At 37.7% G+C, this 24,370-nt stretch overlaps 1 protein-coding gene across 1 annotated transcript; it reads left to right on the top strand.

Annotated features, from left to right (window-relative positions):
* The first annotated feature begins 13,978 nt into the window (after positions 1-13,978).
* Positions 13,979-22,608, top strand: run (segmentation protein runt). The gene is made up of 3 exons (XM_013324784.1): positions 13,979-14,715; positions 19,981-20,118; positions 21,768-22,608. The coding sequence occupies exons 1-3, from the start codon at positions 14,268-14,270 to the stop codon at positions 22,406-22,408; spliced, it is 1,227 nt and encodes a 408-aa protein (XP_013180238.1). The 5' UTR covers positions 13,979-14,267; the 3' UTR covers positions 22,409-22,608.
* The last annotated feature ends 1,762 nt before the right edge of the window (positions 22,609-24,370 follow it).

Genomic DNA, 24,370 nt, shown 5'->3' with positions numbered 1-24,370 from the left:
ATACGGGTTGCAACAAAAGCGACGTTTGCAACAATACGCGCTCTCAGGCGCGGCATTTCACGGTGGATATAATTAGTTATGGTGTACGGATTTAGATTTTGTTGTTGCGATAATTTTTGTGAATGCGCTGAATAAACATCTGCCTCGAGATTTGCGAATTGACAAGCGAGCGGCGTATTGAGATGTCACGGAGAAAACTGATACGTCCCGCGCACAATGACGACCAAAAAATGGTCAGTTATAGACGCAATGCTTTATAATACACATATCGAAATCGAACCAAACTAACATCTAAATACACATATTAAGATGGAGCAAATTGATACGAAGAGAATTATGATTATTAAAGGCCATTTAAACCATACTAATTCCTACTTACCTTAACACTAACAATATTCCATAGACCTATCTTATAATATCTTCAATGAATAAAAAAATTATTTGATTGTTTTTTTTATTTTTAATTATAAAAACTTTTTTTAATACTGGCCATAGAGATACATTTAACTAAGAGTGAGGACAAAAAAAAAGAAAACAAAGAAGCGTAAATGATCGTGTTCCGGCACGCGTCCCTCAGTGCCGACCTGACCTTCGTCAAACTGATACATCTGACAGATTAACGCGTATCACTGTTATGCAACACACTGTACGCCCAGTCAAGCGGACATTTATTAAAAATCGTCTACCGAAGTGCCGCGATGACTGACATTTACAACATTTTACGGACGGATGTACGGCTTATTAGCATTTTACTTGAATTCGGATATGTATCGAAATATTTCTTATTTTTAAATATTATATTCATTCTCGATTCAAAAGAAATTCAACATAGCCCAGGATTTTGGTTTACAAATCATTCGAATGACTTAAGATTACGACTAAAGAAGAAATCTAAGCGACGCAGCAGCTTTGTATTCTAATGCTACAAAAACATCTTATTAAATAAACAAAATTATTATTATTTACTTGCTTTCGGTCTAAGAATATTGAAATGGCAACTTTAGTGATCTAACCTATTTAGAAAGTATCATTCATTTTTACGTTACGCTAAAATGGCATACGCAACAAAAGTTTCGGGAGCGTGAGTACCTCAGATAACGGGCGATCGTTTCTGGCGTACGAATCTTTTTTTCAATATACGCGGGCTTCGTTATCGCCTCTATAAAGTCGCGGTCTCACGAACGTTATGTTCAGACGAGCTTTTTTATTTTCCTTTTTGTCACAAACCGCTAGCAGTTCTGTCTCATTCGTTTGAAAAATCTGCAATTCGTGTAGTCTGTTACATATGTTTCATGTATATTTGTGTGGTAAATATAGTTTTATATACATACATAAGTTAAAAATAAATGTAATTTATAATGAAGGTTAACTTATATATAATTAATGGTTTTTGGTTTCTTCCAAGACTTACCAAGTATAAAAAATCATTACCGTATTTACCTAAATTTCTTATATTCATGTTGCGAACAATAAATTCTTATTTTTGTCTTTAATTCTACTAGGAACTAAGGTAGTAATAGAAATGTTAATTATTATGATATATTTACAACATATAAAATAATAAGGGTATAAATATTTATATAACAGTATGTAAGTAGCTTAATGCTACGCCATCTCGTGGGAGAGTCATAAAGCGGTGTGGGCGGAGCGGTCGCGTCGCGCCACCTCGCCAACCTCGGACTGATGACTCACGCCTGACGCTTTACTTAACTAAGGCTAACAAGCCATATTAACAGTAACTTTCCTTTAAGTAGTTTATTTTTAATTAAGTTAAATGATACAACTACCTATGCTTACATTATTCAGTTATGTGTAATAAATTTAAAACTAAATATGCACGTCTAAAGACGTGTGAAAACCGTGTCAAGCGGGTGATTTTTATGTACGCGTCCATTTTAAGACATTTCTTATTTACCTTAGTACAAATTTCTCAGACTAAATCTATATCTGGAGTCTACATTTTAGCGATCACTTAACGACTATGAATGTGCCAATGTAATAACTTATCAATTCAGCAAGTACCAAGATGCAGCACTATTTACTAATTTGCTGTATATCGTGAGATCTCTAACTTAGGACAGGGAATTCTTATCGGCATTGATAAAATAACTTTGTGAGGCGGTCGACCGCCTCCAATATGCGCCGCGCCGGCTCTGTCGCGCGCCATTTATTCCTCCGTTCATTTAACGTGTGGATTCAGTAAAGATAAACTTCGTTATTTTACAAGAGGCTAAATTTCTTAATAAGATTTAATGTCATTAAACAGTATCACTGCGATAAGACAAAAGCCAAAAAGCCTTATTGTTTGTCGCAAGTACTGTCTAAAGAGTGTGCTGTAATCGAGAATAATAAAGGCTTTTTACATTAAAAGACTGTTATTATTTTACGCATAATCTGTTCTATAAATAATAAATTTATATTTTCTTTGCAATTTTATTTACACCTTGAAATCAAAGTGTAACGTTTAAAAGTAACACGAGGCGTACGTATATCGTAAAGACAACGGATGGTCGAGCCAGCAGAGCGTATAATTTAGAGTTTATGGGGTCATTAGGCGGCAGCAGGGCGGCGAGCAGACTTTTTGTTTGAAGGCATCGCAATTAACCCGTGAAACGATAATCGATCGCTTCTTGCCCACTTTAAACTGACACACATTTTGTTATTGTTATAAATGAACTGACATCACATCCGGATAACTACACACATATACTCAATATATTGCACATACCTTTATTTAACACATTCATTAGATTGCTATTCCACCTCAAGATTGTACAGATTTGTAAAAATGTTACCTGCTCACTGTGTGAAGTACTTTATTTTGTATGCATAATTTAAATACAGAACCTATCTATTGAGAAAGTCAATATTGGCTTCAACATCAACAATACGAGGCAGACGAGACAGTATTAGCCTGTGTGTTGGGGTACCTTTAGTCGTTTGATTACGAGTCATACTACAGCTGATGCTAGCGTATCAAGATTATCTCTCCGAGATCAACGGAAACATTCAATCACGTCTCAGCTCGTTCCTCTTCGGAGATAAGACGTTTGTTTCCTTCCCCGGTAGAGGAGGTGTGCGGGGCAGGGGAGGGCGCAGGAAGTGGCATTTGGCACGGGCAATTGACGCCGCTGATAGGATCGCGAGCTGAGCTTGCAGGAAAGTAGTCTAAGAGCTAGTAACACTTTTAGTTCTTTCTATTTATTATGGATTATAAAAAATCGTTTTGTTAAATCTCAGTGAATCTCGTAATAACTTAAAGTTTTTCAATCATAAACTTAGCATTACTTAATTTCAACAATTTTCTGACTTGGGGTAATTATAACGCCTGAAAGAAATCGAACCCTTAGGGTTTTAAAGTATTGTATATCATATAAGTTATTGTATATTTAGATATTGTTTTTTTCAAACTAACCGTACTAGTATTACATAACTGTGAGTGCTCAAAATTATTCATTTTAAGGCAAAAGAATCAACAAACATAAAAACTGCACTATTGTCATATGCATTTTTTTTCATAGACATTAAGCATTAGTGATAAAACGAACGCATTTATTTCTCAGTCTCTTGGTCTATGTGGTGTGAGCGTGGTGCGATGTCGGCGAGCCGCGACACCGCTTCCGATAGACTGAGTGATACTCCGCCTAACTTACCCGTATTTTATACAATACATTGAACCGAAAACAATTTCATTTTGTTCGGCGAAACTTTTTATAAAAAGCAAGTATTTTAAAAAGGTAGCATCTTTGGGCTCGATGCTTGACTTCTAGATGCTATGTCGTATGTAAAGTATTTAAATTTGTTCGCCATCTTTGTTAGAAAATGTAACTATTGTCCAAAGTATTAAAGTGTTGTTAGTGTTGAGAATTAAGTTAAAAAGCTCTTTATCCTAGCCCCATTACTTTACTTATTAGTATATTTATACTTAGTAGCTATAGTAAGAAGTCTAAACAAACCTAGCAAAAGTGACTTTTGTATAATAATACAAAGATTTCGCTACAGTTAAAAATATAACCGAAGACGACTGTCATTATTATTGTTAGTTTTAGATTAATATAGTTATAAAACTATTGAAATTACTTGATAAACAAAATAAAAACAAATTAACAATTATTAATGAATGAACACGGTAACAGCAGGTTGAATATTAAACGTTGTTAATTGCCTAAACAAAACACAACAGCTGACACGAATGTTAGAAAAAATCGGAAATCCACCTGTTACGGTTGTAATTCACAGATCGGGGTATAATCGACCTCCTGCGCTTTTACATTTTATTTGTTTAGAACATTATCAAAGTAAATGGCATCATTAGGTTAGCCACAGGAGATGCGCGCTTTATGTCTTTATTGGACCGTTTTATTGACGGTTATAGCGTGACGTGTGACTGTGCCCTAATATATTTTACAGCTGACGATTATAAGTTAAGGTGAAGGAAAACATCGTGATGCAACGTTCACATATCTGCGAAGAAATTCATAGATATGTAAGAAGTAGAAGTAGGCCCCGAATAGCTCAGTGGGGACGTAGAATGAGCTGATGATGATGATTATAACGTTACGTTACGTTTAATACTAATGTAATCGTATCAATTTATCTTTATAAATAACTGACAATTAATATTCTGTGGCTTGCCTTTAAGATGTTCCACGTGAGTAACGTACTGTGGGTTTCTGAGACCCAAATTCCCATTTAAAGCGATATAGTTATGTCTGTTTTGTCAAAGTTAATAACAAGGATGATTGACTGATGACATTAGATTATATGATAATATTGTATTTAAAATATAGTTTATGCACGTCAAACGTTTACAAAAAATTGGAATAACATAAATACTTTTTAAAATTGAAATAATTATATTCGTTTAGCATGAGCACATCTTATATATGAGGGTAGGTAGAGAACGGTTCTTATGTGGCAACTATTACCAGCCCACGATCGCCGGAGCATGTCGGTCGGTCACGACACATTGCCTCCCACTCTCTACCATACACGGTTAAAACATAATTGCCACTGGAACACACCAATTGCCGCCAATTTTATGCGTCGTTATACAAAACTTATGTAATATCCCTTCGAATAAAAATCGTATTCGTTTTGTTAACCGATACACGAAAATATTGGATTATTTCAAATTGTTGTAAAGTTTTGATAACCTGTTTGATATTTAAGAAAACGTTTTGTAAGTGTTGCTAACTTGCACAGTATTAACTGCGCAGTCCGATTGTTATGTTAACCCTTTAATTTTGTATTTAATTAATTTTGTATAGTATACTATACATAGAACTTTATAAAAATTCACGATCACTATAAAATAATTTTTAAATTAGTTTTATTAAACATATGACATTTCTAGACGATTTATTGCTTTTCTTCAAAAAAGAAATCTTGTCATAATAAGAGTTAAATCATATAGGCAAAAATAGAACTGTCAGTCAGTAAAATGACTAGCTCTCAGTTCGGTTTTATCAGTGGAAATTAGCATGTTAGGAAGATGACGACGTTTTAAGAATGGAAACTCTACGCCACCTTCATCATTACATCACTAATTAAGTAACATGTTTTAAAATACTAAAATTCATTTGAGCGATATTTCCATTCAATTAAAAATCAATGAGAACATGACATCCAACATTCCTAATCAAGATAATTAAGGGCTGTGCAAAACAAAAATTTTATTGAAAGGCGTCGCCGTGTGACGCGGCGGGCGGCGTGAACACACAATGACGCGGCGGGGAGTCGCGGCTCGCATGCCCACATTACTCTAGGGCTTGCACATTTGTTTAATTATAGTAGGTCTGTTACTAATTAATTATTTTATAAAAAATATCGATTAATTCTTAGTTAAGCAATCGAGAAAACGGAATTGTCTAACGTTTTAATATTGCATAAAATAACGTAACGTAAATCCTCAAGATTGGAAAATAACTTTTTAATGAATAATGCTGACTGGAGCATAAAATTTTGTATTATAGATTGTTGTATTATTGTTGATAGAGTAGGATTGGACTGTCCAGTGCTGGCCATGTGGACACGTCTACATGTGCCCTGAAGAATTTTGTTTTATTTTGTGTTTTATTTTTGTGCCAGAATTTAAATTTGTATTTTTCGTTTTGTAGGGACCATGTGTGTGAATAAAAGATTTATTATTATCATCATAGAAGCTCCTTGTAAACCGTACAATGTATTGAATTAATGTTATCTATTATGTATTTTAAACATTGTTAAACAATAAAAGAGAAAAGTTTTAAAGCGCCATAGTCTTAAAAAAACTAAGCTGATGTAAGCCAACAAAACATGGTCATGTTAGTAACTTGAGTAATTAACAAATGACTTCAGCTACCAGCCCTAGTTTCTATGTTCACATTAGACATAGGCAAGAGATATGAAAGCTCGCGGCGCCCGCGTCACTGTGACCGCCCAGCAGCGCGGAAATCGCGACTGCATTGTGACAACCCTAGCTGTACCAACGCGCCTCACCAGCCTCGCCTGACTCTACCTTGCCATTTATTTTCCTGCCGGCCCTTAATGCGACCTGCTATTTAATAAACAAATATTCAGTTTATTATTATATATTCACACATACTTGTATGTGTGTATCTGATTGCATGACGTCACAAAGAATAGTAAATAACAATTTTATCTTACATTAAAATTGATCAATAATAATTGTTATGTTATGTAAAAATTTATGTTTATAAAAGGCGAATTACTAATTCGTTTGCTTCCAATTAAATCATTTATTCAGTCCTTCCTATTATTAGAAAAAAGGGCTTAATATTTCGAAATTGGAATACACAAAAACAAAAAAGCACGCATATATTTTAGTAGATATCGCTATAAACTCACACCTATAAGCTGCAGTAAAACAATAGTGTTGTGTATAATGTGCCCAGCGGGTGGAAACTCACTCTTAGCTGATGACACGCTGCAAAGGCCCAGCACCACTACAGCGAGCAGAGGACGCGCAGAATGCATTTGTTTGATAGATCACAATTCTTATCTTCCACCTCTAAGTTAGAACAATGTCTGCATAGTAAGATGTGTGGACCTCTCATATCTATTGTTTTAACCGTATAAGGTACACATTAACAATATTGAAACTTTGGTTTTAAGAAATACCTACAGACAAATTGAAAAAAAAAGACCTGAAATATAAAGATTTTTACAATTACAAAATGCCATAGAAAACCAAAAACTTTATCTATTGTAGTATTAAAAACTAAAAACGTTTTACTAAATTGTTGTATGCCTCCCGAAAAATCGATTACAATGTTTAATAAAAAAATGAGTGTGAAGGGTAAAATGGGGCGAGCAGTTAAAAAGCGGGATTGTGAACATTTGTAGCGATAATTTGTGCCGCAAGCCGTTGGGGTGCGCGGGTGCCGTTGAAAGAATGATACATCATCAGACCAATAATAAATCACACATGATTCAATTAGAAAAATACAGCGGCGGTTCGGCGGCAACTCGGCAAACGATGGCATTCTCGCGGGCATCGCGTACGCGTACGCTGGCTGGGTAATTTGACGTTTTGTATTGCATCATCCATCAAATGTTAACAATGGCTGACATTGCGTGGAGTTTTGGTTAAAAAAATCCACTTTAGAGCAATTTGCACTAAAGTGATGGATGAAAAGATAAGCCTTACTTAAATTATTTTGGGTTCGGTTTTTCATAACTTTGGGGGCATAACATCTGAAGCAACCCTTGCTATTACTTATTACAAACTTGTCTACTACTTCTAACTCTATCAAGTCTTTCTCCTGACGAGGTCCCATACTGAGATGAGATACTTCGCCCAACCACAGGCTATAATTCTAGAAAGTTATTGCCTGTAAAATAATTGAAATAATTTTTCTTAGGAACTAAGTATTTCCGTGAGTAAAAACAACATCAAGAATCTACATCATGGGATCCAAACGTACGTCCCTATGTTGAATGTCCACACCACTCCCATCCTCTCCAATCCATGGTCCATGTCCCATATTAATGTAGAAGTTTTAACACATGAAGCGTCGCAGCACTCAATAACTCATTGGGGAAATGTAGCGCGGAGGGGCGCGGCCGGGCCGTGTCACGTGCCGGTAATGAGTCCCATGCCTCCCCCCTCCCAAGCTCACCCACTCACCCCCATGTGGGTCTCGTGTGGAATTTCACACATACAGTACCGCTTGCGATTATTTTGATTTATACATTTTTTCTCCTTTTTTCCAACATTTCATCAAACCGATGACAATTTTTTTTTATGATTTATAAATAGTCCAATAGCGTCCATAGTACGATGTAAGACGAATCAATTAAATGAAAAACGAAAAGTTTTAAAACAGGAGTTAAAATTTTTATTAAATAAAAATTTCATAATGCATGCTTACGCCTTCGGGTTATTGGCAAGAGTATTTAAACTACATCTCTTTTTATCAACTATACTTCCTTCTTCCACTCAAAAACATCGATTAAATAATCCTCTAAGCTCTGCTTTGTTCAGTAAAAGCATACAATTATTTCTAGGCAAACTAAAATGAGAGCACAATAAGAGTGAAATTCACTTCCTGTTACACAATAGGCAGCCACTTCACCTGTAATACGCGTATGAAACCTTTAATACGTGGTGCCGCGGGCGCTTACCGGATTTACTCTATTTGCACAATACTTACCGCTCGGGGCCGAATGGTAACAGACTTAATAATGTTTTAGACATGGCATTAATTTATTTAAATTTATTTAATTATCTGTAACTTCACTTCTGTTTTTTTTTATAACATATTGTTACTTAAGAGTTACTGTACATATGATTTTTGTCATGTAATCTAGTAAAAATCCTTGTATTAAGTGTACAATTTAGTCCTATATGCATATGACTTTAAATAGTGTAGAACAGAAGTAGAGCTCCGTTTGTCTGCTATTCATCAGGCAAATAAATAAATAAGAGTAATAACGATATAATCTAAATGTTTAATATGTAATAAAATTACATAACTTATTTATCCATAAAAATATAATAAAAATATAATCCTTGTAGAAAGTCTTAATATTCATAACTCTATGGTCTAACCGGAAAGGTTCCCTTAAATTCAAGTGACCAATTACGAAGTTACATACGATCTTTACCTCTTGCCAACTTCTGTATGGGGTACTTCACCCGTTTTGTGTCGGGCCAACATTTAAAAACATTGAGGTTCGAGTGCCGTAAAGAACAGCGGGGAAGCGATTCATGTTTGAATTACATTCTATTACGCATCATCGATCGATTGTAACGTATTTTTTTTTATAAATGAAGGGGGCAAACGAGCGGCGGGAACACCGAGGTGATCAACGACAACCATGGACATCTGCAACACCAGAGGAACTGGAGATGCGTTGCCGGCCTTTAAGGAAATGGTATGCTCGCTTCTTGAAGGTCCCTAAGTCGTATTGGTTTGGAAATACCGCCGAGTACAGACCGTTCCACAACGCGACTGTGCGAGGCAAGAATTTTTTTATATAACGTATGGAAGAAAACATATTAGTATTCTTTATTATTAAAAATCCTACGTAAGATCTCATATTTACTTCTTTAAGTTTTTAAAACTTTCCCAAATGCTTGCTCAATGCTTGCTTAAGTCTGTAATGCGTCTTTCACTGAGTAAACCTAAAAAAAAATTCTAGACCTTATAAGTTTACTTCAATTACAAAATGTATCATCATCATCATCAGCTCTCTATACTTCCCCACCGAGGGGCTCGGAGCCTACCCTAAGTTAAGGGTGATTCAAACACGCTGGCCAAGTGCGGGTTGGTTTACTTCACACATATCTTTGAATTTCTTCTTAGATATGTGCAGGTTGCATCACGATGTTTTCCTTTACCGTAAGAACGTCGGATGAATGTACATATGTAAATCGGAAATCGAAAAACACATTGGTACTTGGCGGGATTCGAACCCAGGACCTGCAGATTGTAAGTCAAGTGCTTAACCCCTGAGCCACCGACGCTCTATATAAATGTAAATTATAATTGTACAAAACGTATATTAGCTATATATTTTATAACTTATTATCAGAAACAGTTTCCGGAAATACATATTTTTGTTATAATATTTTCTCGTAATATGAGGTGGTAATTTTACATAAGCAACACCGCCATTTGGCTGTAATTAAGGTTAATTTTTGATTGTAAACATTTTAAATGTAGTGACAGTTGCCGGGGCACGGAAAGCGGAGTGCGGGGAAGGGTGCTCGCGTTTCCGGTCGACAATTTGTCGGCACCGCACAGGCCACATGGCGGCCAGCAAGCGGCCACTATATGTATTACGATACCTAAATGTATTTTATTGCTTTGTAAAATCAATTAAGTACACCTAAACATTTTTTTTAAACATTTGTTCCTTGAGAAGAAGAAGTTTAAATATTTATATAAATTATTTGATTTTCCCAAAAGTTGCTTTAAACTGAGAGAGGTATTATAATACTTTTTTTATATGTCAAAAGGTGGCAAATGAGCGAGCGGTCACCTGAAATCGCTGAAATAGCGAAGTGACCGCTGCCCAAAGACATACGCAATTGCATATGCGTTGAAAATGTATTATATGTTAATATGTTTTATGAATGCTACCTGTCGCCCGTAACTCCGTCAACGCGTAATTAAAAAAACGTAATAAGCCTATGTGTTCTTCAAGACTATGTTAAACATCTCTGCCAAATTTTATCAAAATCCGTTAAGTCGTTCCGGAGATACCTACCAACAATCGTCCATCCATCCATCTAAACTTTCGCATTTATAATTTTAGTATAAATAAAAAAAAATCTTCTAACGCGGGAATAACGAGAAACAAAATTAAGTCATCTCAGCCACGTCAATGAATCTATTCAAGGTTAGAATCCCGCATTTTTTTCGTTACATTACCGGGCGGCTTTTCTGCATCCCCTTCAATGTAACAACCCAAAAGTCGGTAAATAGCCAACAAAAGGGCTCACAATACTCCAATGCCAATGTTTGGGCCAAAATAAAGGAATATCTTTGGAAGTGTACGTCGCATTGTGCGCAGGCGCATTGTTGCAGCGCGCAGCATTTCACGGGGAGGGTTGCACAAAACCGCTCGGTAGCTGTCGGTCCCAGCATCAAAGCGCTCATGTTTACTGACAATATTATTTTTATTGCCGTAATTGAGTTGCTTTGACGGTTTGTCTGCTCAAACCGGCCTCATCAACTTGGGTTTGAACTTTCTAATTTTATTATCATCATGGCTTCTTCTTTTTCTACAGGTTTTCTTAACATTTTATCTCTTTTTAGTTACAGATATTTGCTTTTTTACATAATAAACATGATTCATTTGTTTTATAATAAATAATGGTGTATCGAAATCAAAACAAAGCGAAACTAATTACATAGGTGCATTGATGCTAGGCCAACGATCATCGCTTATCTTAAGTCGTTGTCGAACTTATGGTCATAGACCAAAATTTCATGTATGAAAATGTAAATCTATAATACATAAATTTAATATTATTTTGCTAGAACATCGCTGTATTAACTAACTATAGTAGTAGCTGCTAGCTGTAGTAAGTGCTAACACTTTTTATTTACATTAAATTTTTAGTAAACTTCGGCCTCTACATATCGCGGAATATCTAAGAAATCAAGAAATAATAACTAAAAACCTATTAGGTAAAATCTGACTGCATCAAAATTTGGAAGACTTACTTTTCATAAGTATTCCTGGCCTTATCACACTCACGTGGGGTAGGTGAGGTTTTATAAATCCTAATGTTTTGGCTTAATTTTATGAACGACCTTTGTTGCCAGCCCTATTTGGGAAAAAAATATTTTTATTAAAATGTATATTACACATAAATAGCTATATGCATGTATTACATTTCGAAAATGTTTTCTGTCTAACGAATTTTCGAATTTTCGACTAACACTTTTTGAAAAGCCTTTCAAAAAGTGTTAGTCTATCTAGCTTACCCGTATACAAGGAACCGTTAGCTTTTTTATCACTTTTAAAAATATAAACTTTATTGAATCGCTATGCGATCGTAAACCGATATCCAAACTTCATTGTAACCCAACTTACCAAAATTGCAATAATTTTAACCAGTTTGCAAATACCAATAAACCAATTTTATAACCCAACCGGGATAAATATTCGCCATTCGCCAATAGTGTTGTAAAAGTGTTTGTTATTTTATGTCGTCGGCGTTATCTTCAAAGCTGTAAACCAATTACCGACAAAGCCTAAGGCGGTATAACCAACTATAAAGGAGGTAACATAAAAGTTGCCGACTCTAAAACAATGGGCCTTGGGTAAAGATTTGTTGGTTAGGTATCTTCGCTACCTGTTTGTTGTTAAAACTAGAAATTGTTTTATTAGGCCTCTGACCTTATTGTGGTCTTATAATTTTATTGCTTTCGTCTTATAAACTAGTGGGGATTTACTGGAATATACCAATAAAACTATTCGTATTATTATAGTAAAGAGAGTTAGGCGGCAATATGAAACTATTTCTGCTTGAAATAAATTCCACATTTAAAATTTTAGTTTCAAAAATGTTGTCAAAAATAGCTTGTTTTATAAAAAAGAAGGTTTAAAATTATTTTTTTCGATCTTCTATTGATTTTTTCATGTCAAAATGATTATTTAGCAGCAGCAGCAATTTCGATTTTACTATGACATTTTAATTTTTTCAAAATACATCAAACAACAAATCTCTTGCAAATCATGTTGTTTGTGAATGTTTGTTGACAATGGGAACAGCGATACATGTACAATTATTTTAACATTCGTCGCGGTCGATGTTGCAACACAACATGTTATAAGATGTGTTTCACGTTGTGATTTGGAAACATGTTTGTTCGAATAAATAAACGAAGTGGCTTGAATGATAACCTGTAGTTAGATATAATGACAAAATTTTACGTAGAAAAAAGTACGGTAAAAAATAAGTATGAACATTTTTTTTAAGTCCAATTTTAGGTAGACATTTCTGTTTATACTATAATATGGTGTAATGTGTGTTGTCGCATTCTACAATTAAAAATAATCTAGGTAAACTATACATTTTCTCTTAATTAAACTTAAACCGAACTTACGAAAGTGTGAAAGCGCGGGAAAGTCGTCAAGTAGCAGACAAGTTTCCCGGCCCGCCCCCGCCCCGCCTCCCGGCTCTCGCTCGCACGCGCCCGCCCGCCGCCCCGCACCGCACGCCGCACACAGCCCGCCGCACGCCGCAAGCGAAGCCTTCGCCTTCACACAAGCTTTATTGGAGCTTAATCATTGTTATTATTGGATATGATTAATTTATACTTAACACATATTAAATAGGGTGAGTATGCGCTATGGTACTGTTTTTTTTATGAATATCAGATTAATAATAATGTGTAACTCTTTTATGTAAATGTATTGTAGGTATTAAAATATTACATCAATGCTTAATTTGAACCGATGTAAATTAAATTGCCAGTGCCAAAAAACCTTCGGAACCGTGCCATGAAAAATTGGCTTCCAAAATTTCCAACGATTAATTATGGTCTTCAGATCGCTCGTCGATCAGAATTCCTCGCGTGCCCACCGATGTGAAGTGCCCCCCGCGAACCGCGTGCTCGAGCCTCCGCCGCCTCGGACTCGAAAATCATAATTTTTGATGAGCCCGTCGATAGGTTTCCGCGCCAGCCGCGGTTTCCCGCCGCCCCGTGGCCTAATTACCGCCGCTTCGCGATACGTCACTGCGACGGTTCAAAAAAATCCGGCCGTCCCTGTCGCGCGCGCCTTCTACGCCGGGAGGCGTCCCGCTCCCTCGAGCATTTTTATAAAAACGCAGAGACCGACCGCGACCGTCCCGCTCGTTCCCGCCGCCCGCGCCCTTCGTCTCCTTCCCGCTTTTTACGAGACGCAGGGGCCGCCACCCGGGTGGGGGCGGCGACCGCGCGAACGCAAAATATTGAACATCGGAAAAAGTCGCGTCGTATCGCAGTCATCAGTCGAAACCGGGTCCCCGCGAGCACGCGTCCCTCGCCGTCGCCGTCGCCGCATCGGTGCCAGTCGTGCGTCTTCGGCCTGCGGTCTCGCGCGTCCGCTTACTTTCCCCGCCCGGCGTCTTGCCCGCGGCCAACAAGTGGTGTTCGCTCGCTTCGTCTCGCGCTCATACTTCTCGCAACTTTCCGCGGCGCCACGCGCGCTCCGCTCGTACTTTGAAATTCGTTCGCGCGTTACAAACTTTTCGGCAGTTCGTGTTCGTGTGGCGTGTCTTACTTAGTGGCGTGTTAGGTTCGCGACCGGCGCTGGAGTCGATGCACCTCCCGCACGCTAGTCCTCCCGCCCTCAGCATGGCCGACGTGTACTCACACATCCACGAGTACTACCGGCAGAGCCACGGCGAGCTGGTTCAGACCGGCTCACCCGCCGTGCTATGTTCCTCGCTGCCTGGCCACTGGCGCTCCAACAAGTCCTTGCCGGTCGCTTTCAAGGTGGTAGCTCTCGATGACGTGCAAGACGGTACACTGGTAACCATAAAGGCTGGCAACGACGAGAATGTCATGGCCGAGCTGAGGAACTGCACCGCAGTCATGAAGAATCAAGTGGCCAAGTTCAACGACTTGAGATTTGTGGGTCGCAGCGGCAGAGGGAAGTCTTTCACATTGACAATCACCATCAGTTCCTTTCCAAGCCAAGTGGCCACCTACTGCAAAGCTATCAAAGTAACCGTCGATGGCCCACGAGAACCCAGAACCAAACAAAGTAAGTTTTGTCTTTGCTATTTGTTTCACTATTTATTTTATTTTTAACATAACTAACAAATCTTAGTTATTTTTGTCGTAAGTTGTAGCATAGAAAATTATTTTTAACACATTTAACAAGCGGTACGAAAACCCTAGAAGAAAAGTTAATATACCATAATTTGTCAATGCCAACTTTTAAATCTTATAGTATATAGTAAATTTATGTCATACATAACAATAAATTAGTCATATACGGAACAACATTAAAGACAATAAAATAAAGAATTGTCATTGATAATTTTTAATAATTGTCGAGTTTTCATCTATTGCGCGCGCGCTGGCGAACCGCCAGTCCACAGCGCCGAGGCCAATTTTGCGGCGCCGACTGTTAACCGCATTCGGAGCCGTTTTATTTTCGAATCCATGAATAAAAAATGTAAATCAAAAGATGTGCGTCTAAAACGACGTGTCATCAAACTACAATAAAACAGGCGTAGATACTTCAATTGATACGAAATATTTGGATAGGCTGCGTCATAAGCTTGCGTTTTGATAGAAATGTTATTCGTAAAACTGAACACTTTTCTATGTATTGTTCATAGACAAATTGGTGTCATTTTGAAGTACAATATAGGCTTGTGTGACAGTACATAATAACATACTAATGTGTTAAAATTAAATGTGCATGTTTCCTTATGACAGATTTTGTAACGAAGTTACATATCGATGTAACTAATGTTTGATTGATTTTTTAGTATCCGTCATAAAATACATTTGCAAGCATAGAAAATGCTACGAACATAAGCGGCATTGCAAATATTATTCCTAAAAATCTAATAATATATCTGTTATTTACATCAATTTTACTGGTTAAATGATTTTAATTCGATTCGATGCACTAAAACAATTCATTTTGAAAAAAGTCAGGAAGTATTTGAAAATAATATCCTAAGAGTAACTTCTCCATTAAATTACCTAGATGTTATATTAAAATTGATCTTAAAACTAGATATTTAGAATTTCAGATTAATATAAAAATCTATACACTAAGTAAAGTCTTAAAGTAAAAGATAGGAATAGCGCGTCAAAAGTTGAACACAAAATAAACTTTAAGAATAGACTCGGGATCGGAAAGAATCTTCTATCGTCCAATAAATTAAATTGATTACATTCAAAGCATATTTTCGTAGTTGTAAACTGTTAAACGTGAAACACTATTCTTGTGTATCTGTCGAGTCGAACACGTGTGCAGTACCGAAGAGCCGAATCACTCAATCACAAAGACATTAATTGTTGTACACCGTTTAATCTCGGAGCAACACGAACGAGTTATTGTTGAGTCGGAGGACGACTTCCTCCGAAAATAGTACCGATTGTTTCCCGCCTTTATGAGACTGGCAACTTAAAGTAATGTGTTTTGACGTCGGCCTTATAAATGGTTATATGTGTTTACGAAGAACGTTTTGAACGATCGTATGTTCATTAAATCTATAAGATTGTCTTAACATGTTAAGACCCACTTGTATAGATAATTTAATGTTTTATTGTATTTGCGGCAATAGAATAAGAAATATTGATATATTACTGTTAAATCTGGCAAAGTTTGTCAAACTTTCACACCACTGGATCATACAGGAGTTAAAAACTAAAGTTACTTTAACGTTATCGAAGAATTAAGTATTAATCACATGTGTCAACTTATTCGCTTAATTAATATTATTGTGCAATATTACTGCCTAGGTACATCTATCTTTTTTGATGCCTAGTAAATCTAACTCAACTGTAATCTAAAATTCTTGCATACATTTACTTTTAATAACAAAATATAATCCATCATAAAAAGACCAATAAAAAAAGTAAAAAGTCTTATCGTAACAAAAATGCTAATCAAACAACGTGTAACGATCGAGAAATCGTACGGGATTCATAATATTTTGACACCGCATATCTATTTCGGTTGCAACAACGTTCACAGGGGCCGTCTGTGTAAACAAACCGTTGCGCCCAAACTTCGGCCAATAATAAAAAGACAGTATGCGGAAAAACTAACATCCTCGGGCGATAAACATCAAAGGTCCCCGGTTAATGTGGCGATCAATCGGCGCGCCTAATGGCGGTGTAGCGGCGCACTAATTAATGTTGAGAATAAAACTTGACTTAGCCTCGCGCACATCGACGTCATTATAAGGCCGGAGACACACAACTGCGTACGATAGATATGTCTTTTATCGAAAATCCTAGCACATGGATCCATAACCAGAGGAAATTGTCTTAATTATAATTATAACCATGTTCACTCAATGCTAGACAATTTATTAAACTTTAGCCCTTGTGTATTCCATTGAATCAAGTTAATACTCATATAATGTGAACTTTCTGTCCTTAACTTCCTGAGAATATCTTAAAATTAGGATTCTTTATAATAAACAAAAGTAGCGTAGACATCACGAAGCTAAGTCTTAGATCTATACTCATGAAGTTACATAGAACGTAAAAAGTATACACCAGCGGCAGTCGGTTCTTCGTAGACCGCAAACTTTACACCGCACCGCATGCAACGGCCCTCAGACATAAATCTTATGCAGGCGCCGCGTTCCCCGAGATGGACAGACGTCGTCTACGCTCATTAATCTCGCAAATGAACTTACAATTTGTCAGTAAGAAACGCCCTAGAAATAATTCTATTCCTACGTTAAAGAGAACGTAGACTTTTATTGTTATACGTTAGTATTGTTGTCATAAACATTGGTCGACAATTTCAATGAGGCTTGTTCTTGTTATAATCGTTCATAAATTACGTTATGTTATCTGTTTCCGTCATATTATTACTGATTACGTCAAAAATCAAATGATTTCTATCAAACAATTTCTAGTTTTAGCTTTAATGAAGTAATTCTGTACACATAGCCAGTGCTTTAGATGCTAGTATTTTGGCAGTAACAAGGTCCGTTATCATGTCTAAAGTAAAGGCACAACAACGCACTCCAGTTGCAGTGACGGCGGTTAGCAAGTTCGGTGGTGCGGTGGTGCGGTGGTGCGGCCACGGTCGCGCAACAGATGTAAACAGCGCCGTCGCCTGCCCGCGTCGTAAATCCGTTTGATCTCCGCCGCCCTCACACAACCCGCACCCCGCCAACACTAAAATATAGATTTTATAACTATGCTGGCTGCTTAAACACCACATCCACACTGCGACCCTAACTCTCGTAACCGACGAACTATTTAATTCTACAGAATTACTACTCTAAGATCAACCCTCCCCCGTCCTCCATTAAATTACTACAGGATTGTTACCAACGTCTTTGTACACATTGGGATATGATTTAGCATGATTTAAATGTTCTGCTATATTTCTTAAAATAATTTCCACTTACTACCTAACCACATATAAAATAACACAAATTCCACTTTCACAAAAGCATCTTACATGAATAAAAAACATGAACATGTTTATCGCATACCGCTTTGGTTGAGAATTATGAAGCCGTTATTCTGATTCAATAATTTATTCAGCACCCGGGCCGTCTCCGGCTTGTTATTTACGAGTGACAGCCGCTCACATCTCATTTCAGTTATTTAATGCCTATTTTGACACTTGAGTCTGATCGTTCGTGCGTTCATTGTGGCGACTGCGCCCGGTCAAATACGTCGACATTTAGTCGTGGTCACTTTTACACTTCAAATAATTATCTTACTAATATTATAAATGCGAATGTTTAGATGGATGGGTGTTTGTTTAAAGGTATCTCGAAAACAGCTGTACGGATCTCAATGAAATTTATCAAACATATGGAACAGAGTCTGGAAGAACACATAGGCTATTAATTACGGTTTTTTTAATACCGCGCGGATAGATTCGCGTACGATAGCTGGTCTGAAATAATTCTTATACACTCAAAAAACCAAAAAAATTGATCTATTCCCAATTTTTTATTGAATGAACATTGTAAAGAAATTATAGGACTAAGAATTTGATGTAAATACTAGAAACATCCTTTAGTTTACTTTCTAATAATACAAGCTTAGCGATCACACGTCGATTAATCATTTCTAAAATTGTTAATGGAAACTCGACCCTATCAAATTAACGGAAACGCTTACAACTTATTGTACGGTATTCGTGCCCTAAACGATTGCGGCAATATCGTTTAGAAAAGCACCCGTTACAACAATAACATTAGCCCCACAAGTCCGGGAACTGGATTTAATTGAATATCGCCATTAACAGACCCCCATATCCGAGTTACAAATAGAACTTAAACTCTACGACATTACCCAACAGTATGCAGGAATTAACTTTTACACGAAATAAAAATTATATTAAATTCAACTAAACGGATTGATATTTGCCTTTGTTATATCACTGACGGGATCTATCAGTTGCATTTAAAGACCTATTGTTTCACGTTATCACTTCCAACTGGGTGACGGCGTGAGGCCATCCATCAAGTTCTTAATTTAAAACAGCCGCGATGCGAACAGCACTCACCCTGAACACTCGCTAATCTCCCGCCTGCTTACGAAAATAAAGTGCTCAATAAACATTCTCATTGCCCAATAAAAACATCAACAACACCTGATTAACAATCTAACGGTATCGTTAAAAAGTACCGATTTAGGCGATCTACAACATCTTGCGCAACTATACTTAACACAAAGAGGACAAAGCAAATGTAAGTGATCGTTAAAAATCGATTCCGTCATAAAAAAAATCGATACACACCTGACTCGAGGCGTGGAACTGGATGAAGACGTCATAAAACGAGAATAGAGCAGCAGTGGCGTCTTCAGTAGCTATCGATTAAACAAATAAAAATTAGTTTCGCCAGGCCGAAAGGCGAAAGGCGATGTGACGTCGGAGGGGATCATAAAAATGTATGGCACGGAGATGCCGGCTAACTAGCAGTAAACCGGCTCGTTTTGTATACAAGCCCCCTGTTATAGTCGACGGCGAGTAAACAGCGCGGGCATGTCGCCTGCTTTACTGCCGGCCTTTGTGAGATGTGATTGCGCCTTGCGGACGTGGCCGAGACCTGCCCACCACGCTTACAAAGTACAAATCAGTTTACAGCTCTACATTTCTACGAAATTGGAAGATATATATATAAACATAGAAATTCCTCGACAAAACTCTCTGAACATTAAAATTGGTTTAATCATTAACATCAATAAATCATATTATCGTAAAAACGTATGAAATCAGCATATTATCTAGGTTCCAAAATGTTGCAGGTGAATTGAAATAATTAGACAACAATGACTTAATTAATTTTCCTTGTTGCAGACTACGGCTACGGCCACCCTGGCGCGTTCAATCCGTTCCTGCTGAACGCGGGCTGGTTCGACGCTGCGTACCTCAACTATGCCTGGGCCGACTACTTCCGACCCCCCATGCGAGAACAAACCGCTGCTCTCGTTAAAGGTATGTATTGTAAATTAACTGTGTAATTTAACTTTATTTTATTACTGAATTTTCTAAATTAAAAAACTATGGTATACGAAAATAGTTCTTCTGAAAATATATGTACGCAAGTGTTGCAAAAGCGCTTCTAAAATCACAGCCATCGCTTTTCAAATGTTTACCAGACGTATCCAGTTCCTATGTAACTTCCAATCGACGGATTATTTGGCATTCGTTAATTTGAAAATTCTCGATTTAGCCAACAACACTCGAAAACATGTTCGTAGCAGCACATCGCCCCTCAAGGCCTTACAACGCAAAGCTGCTCAAATAAAAGAAACGGCTCTTGAGCATTGCAAAACAACGAACGGCCCGACCGAGGCGGCCGCCTGCCGAAGTCCGAGCGGGGCCGTAGGGGGCGTGGGGGGACAACAGAAAACGGCTAAAAAAGCGACGCCTTCACATTCGAGAGAGTGTGGAGTCAATTTTATTCCAATGTAGGCGACCGCGCCAGCGGCCACTTTTTGTTTCCGTTCCTGAAACGCGAGGAGCGCTGTACTCAAACACCTACCCCGACTTTTATTAAACCTACGTCAGACTCGTTTTCGCACATCCGCCTGCCAATTGCGAATTTTAATTATCTGCCCCGCGCTATCCCGAAACTAAAATATACAGGCAATAACCGCTTTCTTGCATCATATGCATGTTAATATTCGTTGGCGAGTTGGCTTGTGTACATTAAACAATATAAACATTTTTTTACCAAAACAGGCCGAATATAAACATAACTAGACTGGAAATTGTAAATAAAAAAAATACTGATTACAAATAATATTGAAAGAAAAGCAGAGTTAAATTCAACGATCGGGATCACCTCAATCAGACGCAACGCCGATATTGGCCCCCGCCTCACAAAATTACCCCCTAGTTACGGCCCCTCCCACCCCGATGCCTTTTAAAGTGGTCTGCACACCACTGCCACTGATGCAAATATAAAAAGTGCAAAACTCGAACGTTGCACCACCTCCGAGCTCTTTGTGGCCCAATCTGCGCCTCCGTCGTGTCCTTTTTATGTACGCGAGCTTCTCTTACACGCTCTCGAGAATCAAAGCTCGCGCACAAACGGGAACTTTTTGAGTACGGCTAATGAAAATTTCACGTTTCGAGCTCTTTGTCCGCTCGCTGTCGAGATAGCGGCATTTCTTATCGCGACGCAGCGCGCTTTGTAGCTCGCTGTACACCCCGCACTCTCCGCTACACACGACACCTCGCCGCGTGCCCCGCATCGGTAATGCGCCTCCTCTCCGTACGGAGATGTATCGAGCTGAATTACAGCGGTATGTCGTGTCTAGATTGCAAAGAACTATGTCGCATTCGGATAAATAAATATTGCACCCTCACCCTCCCGATATCGCACTAAAAAAACATCCCTTTCGTCGAAGCAGCCTTTAAACGCCTACAGATTGTACATTATCCTTAGTACGATTATGCACCCTCGTCGTTCAGGGAATCGACGGAGTGCCCGCGGGCTCCAAACGTCCCCGGGGGCTCGTAGCTCATATTACGTCATATTGGCAAATCGGCAACAGAAGGACAACCAGAGAGCATGCTCTATTATTCATTACAAATTTAAATTGATTCGAATACGAACGATTTCTTTCTTTTCATAGGTGCCGCTCCGATATCTACTCCACCGGTCACGTTACCAGGCTCGGAACTGTTCCCGTTCCCGCCGGCGATGGCCAACCTGCCACCGGCAGGACTGCTGCCACCGCCTGGCGCGTTTTTACCACCGAATGGACTACTGCCTTTCGCGCCTCATCCTGCTGATCTGACATTAAAATCGTTACCACCCGAACTGACTCTCAAGAATGGTGTCAACCCTTACGAAGCATTGAGACATTTACAAAGTGTTTCATCTATGGACACGTCTAGCGCTCGTTTGTCTCCAACAAGCAGTAGACAAAGCGGCAGCCCTAGAAGTATTGTCAACGCCAGTCCAAGATCTAAAGCAGATTCAAAGTCTGAAGTAAACTCGACGCATGAGGCGACAATTTCCGACGAATCAGATGAGGAACCGATCGAAGTGGTTAAGTCAGCTTTCCACCCGACGAGGCCGGCGAACGTGGAGCTACAGGAGATGAAACAGGTGCAAGCAGCGGACTCCACGGTGTCTGATAGGCCAAGGCTACGGAACGACCTCAAAGCGCCTTCAGCGAGGACGACGAGGGTTCTGTCCACAAGTCCGACATCAACAAAACTTAGTAATGGAACAATACCCTCTCACAAATCGGTGTGGCGGCCATATTGAAGTTCTAGTGACAATTTAATTATATTCAGTCTCAGAGGGAGATGTTGTGAAATGTGATAAATAATGAGCTTGTAAATAATAGAGATCAGATATTTATTGTTAGATGTAGTAATATTAGAGCGTTTAATTTTAATTCTGAAATCTATGAAGTCATTATTGTATAGGTAAAGTGTAATTAAATAGATAAATTGTTATGTAAATTGTTGAAGCTTTTTGATGTAGAGATAATTAATCGATTATTATTAAAGTTTATAATATTTTCTTGATAAAGTTTAATGAAAATAATACGTAATGTAAAACGTAGCATTTACAAATAATTACATTCAAAAATGACTGATAATTGTAAACATCTTTTTACATAAAGCATTGTAAAATTGTAAATATTGTTAATGTATTTATTAATGAAAATTAATGTACAATACCCGTTTTAGAAATAAATGTAAAAGTGTACATAGCGTAGAATATTCGAGAGATAAAGATGATTATGACAAATTAAACTGATTTTTATTATAAATCCAAATCAAGAACCACTCGAACATGACAACAAACGCAAAACTTAGAGTAGGTACAATGACTACTTAATCTGTCGTAATGTTTACACTCCGTCAACAATCGTACAACGTGCGAACCACATGTCTTATACACACATTAAGAATGACACAACATTACACTAAATCTATTTACAATCTTCTTTTCATTGTCAAAATAAGAATTGCTTTATGTAACCAACAACCTTAGAGTAGGATTCGATTGTCGTAACAATTATTATAAATATTGTAATCTTTGGTCAATCAGAATCAAAGAGACAAAATGTGATATTACAAGTTTCACTACAATGGAAAATTACAGATGCATCAAATTCGTAAAACGGTTAGATGAGTAAAATATGGTTGTGTGAAGGAAACAAATTGTAAAGGGTCGGTAGGTTATAAGGCGGTGTTGGTTGGGGGCTAGCTGCTATCAATTGTGTTTGCACCCGAACTGATCTGGTTAGCTGATTGCAGCGTCCCCGCCGCGCCCACCTCGCCGCGCCCCCGCGGTCAGCCCGCTCCTCAAACAAGCCAGACCAAACCACGTCTTTTACATACTAGATATGTCCACGTGTTGGCTTTAAGAAAAATATTAATAAATAATGTGAACAATATAATGTACATTTGGAATCTGAATCCTTAAAATGTTTACAACATTTTACATATTTCACCATAATTATTATATATAAGCCAATCTATCCGATTTGAGTCTCGTTCAAGTAAGTACACAGATATAAAAGAAATTTTACCAAACGACAGTTACCATTAATAACAGACATGGTCTGAAGAAATATGGTAAAAACAGCTGCTAGTGCTATTTTTAATACAATTTTGTTAACGTATTACTTAAATATTTTAAGTCATATCTAGAATATGAACATCCGCGACAGGCATTGAATAGAGACTCCTCATTATGTCGAGCTTTGATTCGCATCTCGCAGGCGTCGAGTTTATGATTCGCTTTTTGGTGGGAGAAGCCATGCATTACGTGTTCCACACACGGCACTCCTATTTGGACGTATTAAAAACCTGTGGCCAGACGGCCAAGCCTCACTGAGCGGATTTTGAATTCGAAATTTTGTTTGAGAACGACTCAATGGGCGAGTGATTACACACGTACAGAATGCATTCGTTTAATGAAAGCAACGAAGATACACTGTCCAGTCGTACTCCTGGTTTCATAATTCAAATTTATCTTTTTTATTTCACACTGCGATGGATGTTTCAATGAATTTTAGTTAATTATAATACAAGTATAACGACGACAAGTCAGATCAGAAAGTGATTTTGATATTTTAGTATATTCTTTATTAGTTTTACTCCCTCAAAACTTTTATGTATAGAGCATGAATTGATTTAAATTAATTAGTGATAGTCTTCTAGAAATAAGACTCGAAAAAACTAAACTAAACTAAAATATATTGAAACTGTC

Source organism: Papilio xuthus, unplaced genomic scaffold (genome assembly GCF_000836235.2).
Source record: "Papilio xuthus unplaced genomic scaffold, Pxut_1.1 DF824992.1, whole genome shotgun sequence".
Taxonomy (NCBI): domain Eukaryota; kingdom Metazoa; phylum Arthropoda; class Insecta; order Lepidoptera; family Papilionidae; genus Papilio; species Papilio xuthus.
The sequence above is the reverse complement of the archived record's forward strand: the minus strand, read 5'-3'. Positions and strand labels throughout refer to the sequence as shown.